We start from the raw sequence: 12,408 nt of genomic DNA on the forward strand, positions 1-12,408 counted from the left end.
ATGCTAGGACATGCTTCAACATGCACTGACACGCTGTGACACACGTTAACATGTACCGGCATGCTAGGACATGCTTCAACATGCACTGACACGCTGTGACGTGTCAACATACACTGACACACTATGACACATGTCCACACGCACTGACACGCTATGACATGTGTTGACATACACTGACATGCTATGACACATGCCAACATGCACTGACATGCTGTGACACGCTTCAACACATAGCAACATCCTATGATACGCTTAAATATGCCATACCTCAACATGCACGGACATGTTGTGACAGGCTTCAACACGTGATGACGCGCTCCAACATGCCCCAACATGCTATGACACCCCCGCCAAGGTGCTCCCACCAGCCCCTCCCCCCCAAGCCCCGCCCACCTTGTGCGCGCGGGCCATGGTGCAGCAGCGCCCCCTGGAGGTCTGGAGGTGTCGGCTGGCGGCCAGCACGGCGCCGGGGGAGGGGACGGCGCTGGACTCGCAGTGCCCCACGCAGGCGCCCGCAGCCCCCCCCCGGCACCCCGGGACCCCCGGCACCAGCGGCACCCCTGCGGGCACCCCACACCTGGGGGGGGGACCCAAGAACCGGGGGGGGGGGGAAACCCCAGAACCCGGGGGGCAGCGGGAACCCAAAGCCTGGAGCCCTTGGCGGGGGGGACCCCAATATCCTGGGGAGCTTTGGGGTGGGCACCCGGGGGTGGGGGGGTCCCGATGGGGTTTGGAGGCTATGGGGGGGGGGGGTTAGGGGGTCCCGGGGGTGTTTGGGAGTCCCGGGGTCGGGGTTGGGAGGTCCCGGGTGGGAATAGGGGGGTCCCGGGGGGGGGTTCGGAACTCACAGCGCAGGCGGCAGCCGGGGCCTTCGGGCAGCGCCGGGGCCGGGGGAGGCAGCACGAGGAGGAGGAGGAGGAGGAGGAAGGCGGCCATGGCGGGGAAGGGGGGGGACACACACACAACACCCCCCCCCCTCCCTCCCCAGGGGTCCTCCCGCCCTGCAGGGGGCGCAGAGCGCTGGCGGCGCACGCCCCGGAAGCTAAGCTGCGGCGGAAGGGAAGGGGCGGAGCTTGGCGGTATCGCTGGCCAATGGGAGGAAAGGGGGCGTGGTTTGGGAGGGGGAGGGCGGAGCCTGGCGGCGGCGCGCGCGGCGGCCATGGGGCTGCTGACGATCCTGAAGAAGATGCGGGAGAAGGAGCGGGAGCTGCGGCTGCTCGTGCTGTGGGCGGGGCCTCGGGGGAGGGGGGCGGGGCCTGGGGAGAGGGGGCGGGGCCTGGGGGCGGGGGGTTACGGGGGGTGGGGGGGATGCGGCAGCGAGATTGGGAAAAGTCATAGGGGCGGGGCTAATGGACGTGGGCGGGGCTTGTGGGAGAGGGCGGGACTCATTGAGGCGGGGCTTATGGGAGGGACGGTGCTAAGGGAAGAGGGTGGGGCTTATGGGGGGGCTTATGGGATGGGAGGGGCTATGGGAGGGGGCAGGGCTAAGAGAAGAGGGCGGAGCCATCAGGGAAATGGGCGTGGCTAAGGGAAGAGGGTGGGGCTAAACCAGGCGCGAGGTTATGGAATGGGGCGTGGTTTGGAGGTGGGCGGGGCTAAACCGTGGGCGGGGCCAATGAAAGCACTTGGCCAGTGAGGAGAGGAAAGGGCCGTGGATGGGTTGGGCCTGAGCAAGTGGGCGTGGTTTGTGGTTGTGGGTGGAGCCAATGGGGGCTCAGAGGTGTGAAGGGTGGGTCCCGGTGGGCGTGGCCTCATGACCCCGCCCCTCGCAGCGGATTGGACAACGCGGGGAAGACGACGCTGCTGAAGCGCTTCAATGGGGGAGGATGTGACTGGGACCGCCCCCACCCTGGGCTTCAACATCAAGACCCTGGAGCACCGCGGGTGGGTCCTGGGACATGGGGGGGCAATGGGGGGATATGGGGGTCATGGGGATCATGTGGGTCTTGGTGGCCATGGAGGTGATGGTGGCCATGGTGGGCACAATGGTGGCCACATTGGTGATGGTGGTGGTGTCAGTCCTGGTGGTGGTCACAGTGGCAGTGGTGGCCACGTTGGCCGTGGTGGCTGGTCAGGGTGGTGGCCGTGTTGCTGCTCATGGTGCTGGTCTTGTACCTCACCACGGCGGCCACTGTCGTGCCTGTGGTGGCCACATTGGGTGGGATGGGGATCCATGGAGGGGTCAGCTGTGGTGGTGGCCGTGTTCAGAACCATGACCATGACACTGGATGGGTCAATGACCACCATCATGGTAGTGACAATGACCCACGAGGGTGCTTCTTTTGGCGACTATGATGGTGCCTATGATGATGCCCATGATGGTGCCTATGATGGTGGCCATGAGGATGCCCATGATGGTGGACATGATGGTGCCCATGATGATGCCCATGATGGTGCCCATGATGGTGCCCATGATGATGCTCATGATGGTGCCCATGAGGATGCCCATGATGGTGCCCATGATGGTGCCCATGATGATGCCCATGATGGTGCCCATGATGGTGCCCATGATCGTGCCCATGATGGTGCCCATGATGGTGCCCATGATGATGCCCATGATGGTGCCCATGATGGTGCCCATGATCGTGCCCATGATGGTGCCCATGATGGTGCCCATGAGGATGCCCATGATGGTGCCCATGATGATGCCCATGATGATGCCCATGATGGTGCCCATGATGGTGCCCATGATGGTGCCCATGATGATGCCCATGATGGTGCCCATGATGGTGCCCATGATGATGCCCATGATGGTGCCCATGATGGTGCCCATGAGGATGCCCATGATGGTGCCCATGATGGTGCCCATGAGGATGCCCATGATGGTGCCCATGATGGTGCCCATGATGATGCCCATGATCGTGCCCATGATGGTGCCCATGATGGTGCCCATGATGGTGCCCATGATCGTGCCCATGATGGTGCCCATGATGGTGCCCATGATGGTGCCTATGATGGTGCCCATGATGATGCCCATGATCGTGCCCATGATGGTGCCCATGATGGTGCCCATGATGATGCCCATGATCGTGCCCATGATGGTGCCCATGATGGTGCCCATGATGGTGCCCATGATGGTGCCCATGATGAGGCCCATGAGGATGCCCATGATCGTGCCCATGATGAGGCCCATGATGGTGCCCATGATGGTGCCCATGATGGTGCCCATGATGAGGCCCATGAGGATGCCCATGATGGTGCCCATGATGGTGCCCATGATGAGGCCCATGATGGTGCCCATGATGGTGCCCATGATGATGCCCATGATGGTGCCCATGATGAGGCCCATGAGGATGCCCATGATGGTGCCCATGAGGATGCCCATGATGATGCCCATGATGGTGCCCATGAGGAAGCCCATGATGATGCCCATGAGGATGCCCATGATGGTGCCCATGATGGTGCCCATGATGGTGCCCATGATGAGGCCCATGAGGATGCCCATGATGGTGCCCATGATGGTGCCCATGATGAGGCCCATGAGGATGCCCATGATGGTGCCCATGATGGTGCCCATGATGATGCCCATGAGGATGCCCATGATGGTGCCCATGATGATGCCCATGATGGTGCCCATGATGAGGCCCATGAGGATGCCCATGATGGTGCCCATGATGGTGCCCATGATGATGCCCATGATGGTGCCCATGAGGAAGCCCATGAGGATGCCCATGATGATGCCCATGATGGTGCCCATGAGGATGCCCATGATGGTGCCCATGATGGTGCCCATGAGGATGCCCATGATGGTGCCCATGAGGAAGCCCATGATGATGCCCATGAGGATGCTCATGATGATGCCCATGATGGTGCCCATGAGGATGCCAGTGATGGTGCCCATGATGGTGCCCATGAGGATGCCCATGATGGTGCCCATGAGGAAGCCCATGATGATGCCCATGAGGATGCTCATGAGGATGCCCATGATGGTGCCCATGAGGATGCCAGTGATGGTGCCCATGATGGTGCCCATGATGGTGCCCATGATGGTGCCCATGAGGATGCCCATGATGGTGCCCATGAGGATGCCAGTGATGGTGCCCACGCTGTTGTTGGGCCTCTGCTGACCCCGTTCCCCCCCAGCTTCAAGCTGAACATGTGGGACGTGGGGGGGCAGAGCTCGCTCCGCTCCTATTGGCGCAACTATTTCGAGAGCACGGACGGGCTCGTGTGGGTCGTGGACAGCGGCGACCGGCAGCGCCTGCAGCTCTGCGCCAAGGAGCTGAGGGGGCTCCTGCGCGAGGAGGTGCGGGGGGGGCACCGTGCGGGGGGGCCACAGTGGGGATGGGGGGGCACAGTGGGGATGGGGGGATCCCATTGTGGGGGGTCACATCGGGGATGGGGGGGGCACAGTGGGGATGGGGGGATCCCATTGTGGGGGGTCACATCGGGGATGGGGGGGGCACAGTGGGGATGGGGGGATCCCATTGTGGGGGGTCACATCGGGGATGGGGGGGGCACAGTGGAGGGCACAGTGGGGATGGGGGGAAAGTGGAGGGAGTACAGTGGGGATGGAGGGGCCACAGTGGGGGGGGCACAATGGGGATGGGGGGGGGTCCCACTGGGGGGGCTCTGACCCTGCCTCCCCCCCCAGCGCTTGGCCGGTGCCACTCTCCTCGTCTTCGCCAACAAACAGGACCTGCCCGGGGCGCTCCCGGCCAGCGCCATCCGCGAGGTGCGGGGGGGGAGGTGTGGGGGGCACACAATGGTCATGGGCAGCCCTCAATAAGGGGGAAGGGGGTCTCCTCCATCCCCTTTGTCCCTGTGGGGTGTTGGATGTCGGGGTGTCCCCCCCCCAGCCCCCTATGGAATGAATCGGTCCCTATGTCCCTATGTGTTCCTGTGCCCCCCCCCCCCCCCCCCCAGGCGCTGGAGCTCGACACCATCCGCAGCCACCATTGGTGCATCCAGGGCTGCTCCGCCTTCACCGGCCACAACCTCCTGCCCGGCATCGATTGGCTCCTGGATGACATCGCCAGCAGGGTCTGCCCCCCCGACTGAACCCCCCCGTAGGACCCCCCCATTGACCCCCCCGTGCCAATAAAGGTGGTTGGAGGCCAACGGTGCCCCAGGGCTGGGGTCTGGGGGCAGTTTTGGGGTCCGGGGGGGGGGGGGGGGGGTGATGCTCATCTCCAGGACCCCCCCCCCCCCAAAGGACTCAGCTGCAGCGGGGGAGGGGGTCTCGGTGCTTTATTTGGGGGGGGTCAGGGCAGGGCCCCCCCCGGGGGGTCCCTGAAGGCGGGGGGGGGCAGAAGGGGCCCTTCTGCATCCTCAGTGGCCTCCGACAGGGCCCATGCAGCCGCCTGGGGGGGGGGGCACACGAGGTCACACGGGGTCACCCCTCATAGGGTGGGACCCTATAAGGCCCCCCCGATCCCATGGATCCCTCCATGGGGGTGTCCCGTCCCCCCCCCGTACTCACCGGGTGCCGGTTGTGGGGCTCAGCCCCAGGGGGGGGGCCCAGCACCCGCTGCAGGACCTCGGCCACGTGCCGGGTCAGCGCCGCCCGCTCCAGCACCAGCGCCTGCGTCTGCAGCCACAGCCCTGGGACCCCCGAGCATCCGGACACCCGCCGGGACCCCCCCTTTGGGACCCCCGAGCATCCGGACACCCCCCCGGGGACCCCCCCTTTGGGACCCCCGAGCATCCGGACACCCCACCGGGGACCCCCCCTTTGGGACCCCCGAGCATCCGGACACCCCCCCGGGGACCCCCCCTTTGGGACCCCCGAGCATCCGGACACCCGCCGGGACCCCCCCTTGGGGACCCCCGAGCATCCGGACACCCCCCGAACACCGGGCTCCCGCCGGGACCCCCCCTCCCAAAACATCGGGACCCCTCTGGCCCCCCCCCCCCCCCCTTACCAGCCCCTGCACCCGCTCCTCCAGGAGGCGATTGAGCCGCTGGGAATTGGCGTAATCGTCCTGGAGCCTGCGGGGACCCAATGGGGAGCTCTGGGAGTACTGGGATGGGGGCACTGGGATGGGGCACTGGGATAGGGGCACTGGGATGGAGGCACTGGGATGGGGCACTGGGATAGGGGCACTGGGGGCAATGGGATGGGGGCACTGGGGGCAATGGGATGGGGGCACTGGGATGGGGGCACTGGGATGGAGGCACTGGGATGGGGGCACTGGGGGCAATGGGATGGGGGCACTGGGGGCAATGGGATGGGGGCACTGGGATGGGGCACTGGGATGGGGGCACTGGGATGGGGGCACTGGGATGGAGGCACTGGGATGGAGGCACTGGGATGGGGGCACTGGGGGCAATGGGATGGGGGCACTGGGGGCAATGGGATGGGGGCACTGGGGGCAATGGGATGGGGGCACTGGGATGGGGCACTGGGATGGGGGCACTGGGATGGAGGCACTGGGATGGGGCACTGGGGGCAATGGGATGGGGCACTGGGGGCAATGGGATGGGGCACTGGGATGGGGGCACTGGGGGCACTGGGAGGTCCCAGTATGGGGCCTGGGAGCCGTGAGGAGCCAGACTGGGAACCATGAAGAGGGAGTGGAAGCCCCGGAGGGCCCCAACCGGACGCGTTAGGACCCGAAGGAAGAGCCCTGGGAGCGCGGGTGGCAGGGAGGTGCCGCGGCCGGAGAGGGCCGAAGCCCCGCCCACCGGCTGTGGCTCCGCCCGCTGACGTAAGGTCCCGGCCGCAGTAGGCGTGGCCTCGTTAAGCCCCGCCCCCCTCTCTGCGTCCCGGCCCCGCCCCTCACCGGTCAATCTGCTCCCGCAGCGCCTCCAGCTCCGCGCTCGCCGGGGGGGGGCTGCGGGGAGAAGGGGGGGGGGGAGTGGATGTGGAGCCCCAAAACTGACCCGAGACCCCCAAATCCTCCTTTGTGCCCCCCCCAAACCCTTCCCAGGGCCCCCCCCACAATTGTCGCTGGGATCCCCCCCAAACCCCCAACACCCCCAAAAGGGCCCCCCCCGCCCCCACTCACCCCCTCGGTCCCTCGGAGCCTCCGGATGCCCCCGGATCCTGCAGGAGCAAGGGGGGGCAGGGGAGGGGGGGGTCGGACATTTGGGGGCCCCCCCCCCCAAATGGACCCCTCCAATGCCCCCCCCCCCGTACCTGCCCCACGTCTTCCTCTTCTTCCTCCTCCTCCTCCTCTTCCTCCTCGACGCCCCCCCCCGGCGCCCCCCCCCGCGGGGGCCACCCCAGGGCCCGGAGCCGCGCGGGGCTCAGCACCCTCCGGGTCAATTCATCCAAGAACCGCGAGAAGCGGGGTCCCCCCCGGGGCCCCCCCACGGCCTCCAGCGAGCGCCAACGCCTGGGGGGGCCCCCCCCTCCAGGCTCCCCCAACCCCTCCTGGCTCCGGCTCTGCCCCCTCCGCAGCCCCCCCCGCGCCCCCCCCCTCCAAGGGTCGGGGGCACCTTTGGGTGCCGGGGGGGAGTCCGACCCCCCCGCGATGTCCCCATGGGGATGCCCGAGCGCCCCCCCGGGCAGGAGGAGGTGGGGCGCCCCCCGGCGGCGGGGCGGACCCCGAGGGGACGCGGGGGGGGGGTCCCCGGGGTGCAGCCGCTCGTGGCTGCGGCTCAGCCCCCGGAGCAGGGGGGGGGCCGGGGGCCGGGGGGGGGGCACGAGGGACCCCGTTGGGTCCCTGCGGCCTTCGCCCCCCCCGGAGGAGGAGGAGGAGGAGGGGGGGGATGGGGATGAAGGGGGGGCCCCGGGGGGGGGTCCTGGGGGGGTGAAGAAGCGCTCGAGCAGCTGCAGCTTCCCCGGGGGCACCGGCCCCCCCCGAGACCCCCCCGGGTCCCCCCCGGGCCGCGGCCCCCGGCGGGAGGAGCCGTGCCCAAGGGGGGAGCCCCGCGGAGCCCCCCCACTCATGGCGGTCCCGGGCCCTAACCCGGCTCCAGCTCCTGATCCGGTTCTGCTGGATCCGGATCCGGGTCTTGCACCGGATCCGGGCCTTGAGCCAGTTCCAGCCCCGCTTCTGGGCTCCGCTCCGGTTTGGCTCCGATCCGGTTCGGTTCCGGTTCGGTTTCGCTCCGGTTCGGCTCCGCTCCAGCTCCGGGCTTTGCCTCGCTCCCGGTTCTGGCTCCGGGCTTTATAGCGGACCCAGCACCACGTGACACCCGAACCCCCCCCCCCCCCCCCCCCCCCATCACCCTCATCCCGTGGGAACTGGGGACACTGGCGCTGGCTTCCCTGCCCGTCAGGGTTGTACCGGTGGTACCGGTTGTACCGGGGCCCCTGGTGGTGATGAACTGGTAGCACTGGTTGTACTGGTGACACTGGTGACACTGTCAATGGCACTAGTGATCATACAGGTGTCGCTGGTGCAGGTATACTGGTGGCACTGGTGTCTCTGTCTCTGCCTGTACTGGTGTCCCTGGGATTGACTGTACTGGTAATACTGGTATGCCTGGCGTCCATGGCAGTGGTTATACCGGTGTCATGGACCTGCCTGTACTGGTTATACTGGTGTCCCTGCATTGGCTGTACCGGTGATACCGGTGTCCCTGCACTGCCTGTACTGATGATACCAGTGTCCCCATCGCTGCCTGTACCACTGATACCAGTGTCGCTCCACTGCCTGTACCAATGATACCGGTGTCCCCATTGCTGCCTGTACCGTTGATACCGGTGTCCCCATTGCTGCCTGTACCGTTGATACCGGTGTCCCCATTGCTGCCTATACCGGTGATACCGGTGCCCCCATCACTGCCTATACCGGTGACTCCGGTGCCCCCATCACTGCCTGTACCGTTGATACCGGTGTCCCCATCACTGCCTGTACCGTTGATACCGGTGTCCCCATTGCTGCCTATACCAGTGATACCGGTGCCCCCATCACTGCCTATACCGGTGATACCGGTGCCCCCATCACTGCCTATACCGGTGATACCGGTGTCCTTGCATTGCCTGTACCAGTGATATTGGTGCCCCCATCGCTGCCTGTACCGGTGGCCCCGGACCCCCCCTTCCCGCAGTCCAAGGGCAGCGCGAGGTCGCTCCCGGTCGATCCCGGGACGGTCCCAGCGCAGCCCCGGGGCCGTTTCCATGAGGCACCGGTGGGGGGAGGGGCGGGGGGGCCGGTGGGGGGGAGGGGGGGGGAGGAGCCCGCCCTTGGATGCCCCCCCCCCCAAAAGCGCTGCGCCAGGACCATAGAGACGGAGCCTCCAGCGCAACCAGAGCGCCGCGGCCGCCATGTTGGAGCCGGGCGGGCGACGCCGCTCCCTGGCCCCGCCCAAGTGAGGGAGCGCGGGGCGGGTCCGCCCTTTGACGTGATGACGTCAGGCGGAGGGAAGCGGGGATCCCGCGCGCTGATTGGCTGCCGGGGCTGTCCGTCACGCGGGTGACGGCGGACGGGCGCGAGAGCGGCGGCGGCGGCCGGGGCCGAGGTGGGGCCGGGGGAGGGGTCCGGTTAAGAGGGGAGCCAATGGGGGGGGGCGGTGTTGGGGAACCGGTTATGGGGGGGGCCTCTTATGGGGCGGGCTTGTTCCAGGGGGCCCGGTTATGGGGGGACCCGGTTGTGCGGGAACCGGTTAAGAGGCGGGCCCGGTCAAGGGGGAGCCGCTTATGGGAGGCTCTGGTTATTGGGGAGCTGGTTGGGGGGGGGGGGCCTGTTTACGGGGGTCCGGTTATGGGGGAGCCCCGGTTATGGAGAGTCCGGTTGGAGGGGTCCGGTTATGGGGGGGGTCCGGTGGGGGGGGAGGGGGGTGTTTGTGTGCGGTTGTGGGGTGCAGCCCTCCCCGTGCCCCCAGCGGAGCCGATGCCGAGCCCATGTTCAGCCTCGAGGAGTTCCCGGAGGAGCCCGGGTCCCCCTGCGGGGGCTCCCCCCTCCCCGCTGCAGGTGAGACCCCCCCCAAATCACCTCCTTCTGGGGGTGTCGTGGCCCCCCCACGGGGGGGATTCGCCGCTCTCTGACTCCCCCCCCCCCCCCCCCCCCAACAGAGGCGCGGGCCCGGCTGGGGTCAGAGGGGGGGCAGAGCCCCGGGGAGCCCCCCCCGGGGGTCAGGGTCCGGTCGCGCTCCGCCCCCCCCGCGCTTTGGGCGGCGCGGAGGTTCGGGAGGCAGCTGAGGAGGATGAGCGATGAGTTCCAGCAGGAGGTGGGGGGCAATGGGGGGGCATTGGGGGGGGGGGGGGGCACGGCTGGGGTGGGGGGGGTCTGTTATGAGAGGGTGTTTTGGAGGGGCGGTGTTGGGGAGCCGGTTATGGGGGGAGGGCCCGGTTATTGGGAACCTTGGCTATGGGAGGGCCCGGTAACGGGGGGTGCCTTTTATAGCGGGGTGGGGGGGGTTTCTTATAGGGGCCCCAGTTATGGGGGGCCCCGGTTATGGGAGATGGGGGGGGCAATGGAGGTCTATGGGGTGATGGGGGGGGACGGGACGGACACGAGGACCCCAACCTTGACCCCCCCTCCCCATCCGCTCTCTACCCCCCCCCCCCCCCGCAGGTGCTGCCGCGGGCCAACAGCGCGGGGGGGGCGAGGGGGTGGCGCGAGGCGCTGAGGAGGTGGTGGGGAGCCCCGCCCCCCCCCGGGCCCCGGCCCCCCGAGACCCCCCCCTTGACCTCCCCTCCCCCCCCTTTTCGGGGGGGGGCCCCCGTGTTTTATGGGGGGGGGGGGCAATAAAAAAGGTGATTTTTTTATAAGAGGGTTTGGGCTTGGTCCTTAAAAAGGGGGGGGGGTGTCCCTAAAAGGGGGGGCTAAAATAGGGGGGCCCCCCCTCAAGTGCCCCCAAGCAAAATGAGGCAACCCTAAAGACGAAGGGGGGGGGCAAACTCCAGGAGGAAGCCCTGGAAAAGAAGGGGGGGGGTCAGGGTTTGGGGTGCCCCCAACCCCTCCATATTGAGCCCCCCCCAAGTGAACCTCGGAGGGGTCCCCCCCCAAATACATGCGGCTCCATAGAAGAATAAAGAAACTCTTATTGTTGTGGGTGGTGCGGGCTTGGCGGTCGGAAGATGCCGGATAGGGCCCCTCTCCGGAGAGCCAATGACGTGTAGCCTGTGATGTCACAGGCGGAAGTGACGTTGTCAATCTGAGCTATAGAAGGCCGTGTTAGTCACCGGTGAACGCCATTTGCCGTGCCCCCCGTTGGTGTCTATGGGGTGATGGCCCGAGCGGCCGGGGCTTGGCGGCCGTGCCGGTCCTGAGCCGGGTCTCCGCGCCACCGAAGGCAACACGGGGGGGGGGGCCGAAACCCGGGAACGCCTGGGATCGGGTGAACGGCGGCCGGAGGACGCTCCCGGAGCAAGGAGGAGGATGGAAACCCTTGTGGAGGATCCCATCAGCGGACGACCCCGCCACCCGTACACCCCGGTGACAGGAGAGGATGACGGCATCCCGTCCGTACCCGAGAGCTTCACACCGGCGGAACCCGAACAACAGCGAAATAGCCCCCACGGGAGGGGGCTGCGATGCCTTTCTGTGATTTTGATATTGGGGCTTGTTACTGTAAGGCAAGTAGAATCGAATTTCCATCACCATCAACCTTTTAAATGGACCCTTTATCGTTGGGAAGATCAAAAAGAAGTAAGAACTGTGATTGTTGCAGGACCCCCTACTTTCACGGCTACTTTGTGCGAGATAGCCCCTATAGAACCATGCTTAGATAAAATGGGGTTCTATTTCTGTCCAAGATCCAACCCAGGGAGAGGATATTGTAACTACCCAAACGAATACTATTGTGCATATTGGGGTTGTGAAACTATAGCTTCGGATTGGGAACCAGGAGCTGGACGAGACAGATTCCTTAATGTACAATGGGGACCCTATGGATGTAGTCCCCCTCGTCGAGACTGGTCTGGGGGAATAGTATCCGTGGGGAATTGCCAACACCTTATGATTAATGTAACAAAACCTGATGATCCGGGATGGATGCTCGGGAGAACTTGGGGAGTGAGATACAAGGAACCCGGACAAGATAGGGGTGGATTGATTTTTATACAAAAGAAACCAATTCCACCTGAGTCTCAAGCCATCGGGCCTAACGCGGTCCTTAACCCACAGACAACGAAGCCTTTAATACACGACGTTGAAAATACTACTGTGAATGTGGTTTCCAATGACACCGAGTCTCCGAATGCTTTAGAAGTTGAAATGCCTCCCCTATGGAAGCTTTTGAACTCAACGTATCAGATACTGAATTTTACTGATCCAATTCTAGATAAGCCCTGACCCTTGGAGACCTTCCTAGGTATCATCGGCCACTTCTTCCGATGTAGGCTGGCCCCCTGCATCGGACTGAGTGTGCCTTTCTGTGAGCAGGACAGCCCGAGCCTCGTGCTCTGTGAAGGAGGGCAGAAGGCTCATACCACCCACGTCAACGTTGCCTGCGCGGGGACGCCCGCTAAGGTTGCGCCTGCCGCCTCGTAGTGCCCTGATGATTCTCGGAGCTGGTTTGCTGAAGGTCTATCCCAGGGTCCTTGGGGTTGCTAAGATAAGCACACCCCGG

General features: G+C 65.7%; 3 protein-coding genes across 3 annotated transcripts; 2 read left to right on the forward strand and 1 right to left on the reverse strand.

Annotated features, from left to right (window-relative positions):
* Positions 1–336: 336 nt before the first annotated feature.
* On the reverse strand, positions 337–1,054 carry GPHA2 (glycoprotein hormone subunit alpha 2; the record flags this gene model as incomplete). The annotated part of the gene is made up of 2 exons (XM_080635812.1): positions 849–1,054; positions 337–560 (listed from the first exon to the last, which is right to left on the reverse strand). The coding sequence occupies exons 1-2, from the start codon at positions 934–936 to the stop codon at positions 337–339; spliced, it is 312 nt and encodes a 103-aa protein (XP_080491938.1). The 5' UTR covers positions 937–1,054.
* A 105-nt stretch (positions 1,055–1,159) lies between these two features.
* ARL2 (ARF like GTPase 2) lies at positions 1,160–5,026 on the forward strand (the record flags this gene model as incomplete). The annotated part of the gene is given in 6 exon segments (XM_080635747.1): positions 1,160–1,224; positions 1,773–1,818; positions 1,820–1,884; positions 4,084–4,246; positions 4,595–4,675; positions 4,867–5,026. Coding segments are annotated over 6 exon segments (555 nt in total). The 3' UTR covers positions 5,002–5,026.
* Positions 5,027–9,287: 4,261 nt separating this feature from the next.
* On the forward strand, positions 9,288–10,601 carry BAD (BCL2 associated agonist of cell death). Its single transcript, XM_080635835.1, has 4 exons — positions 9,288–9,354; positions 9,718–9,806; positions 9,908–10,062; positions 10,410–10,601. The coding sequence occupies exons 2-4, from the start codon at positions 9,737–9,739 to the stop codon at positions 10,584–10,586; spliced, it is 402 nt and encodes a 133-aa protein (XP_080491961.1). The 5' UTR covers positions 9,288–9,354; positions 9,718–9,736; the 3' UTR covers positions 10,587–10,601.
* Positions 10,602–12,408: the final 1,807 nt, after the last annotated feature.

The sequence above is a fragment of the Psittacula echo genome, assembly GCF_963264785.1.
Source record: "Psittacula echo genome assembly, chromosome: 28".
Lineage (NCBI taxonomy): Eukaryota > Metazoa > Chordata > Aves > Psittaciformes > Psittacidae > Psittacula > Psittacula echo.

Excerpts from the sequence above, each read along its gene's own strand:
- BAD (XM_080635835.1), top strand. The coding sequence starts at position 9,737 with ATGTTCAGCCTCGAGGAGTTCCCGGAGGAGCCCGGGTCCCCCTGCGGG. Across the intron at positions 9,807-9,907 it reads CTCCCCCCTCCCCGCTGCAG|AGGCGCGGGCCCGGCTGGGG; the intron begins GTGAGACCCCCC and ends CCCCCCCAACAG. Across the intron at positions 10,063-10,409 it reads GCGATGAGTTCCAGCAGGAG|GTGCTGCCGCGGGCCAACAG; the intron begins GTGGGGGGCAAT and ends CCCCCCCCGCAG.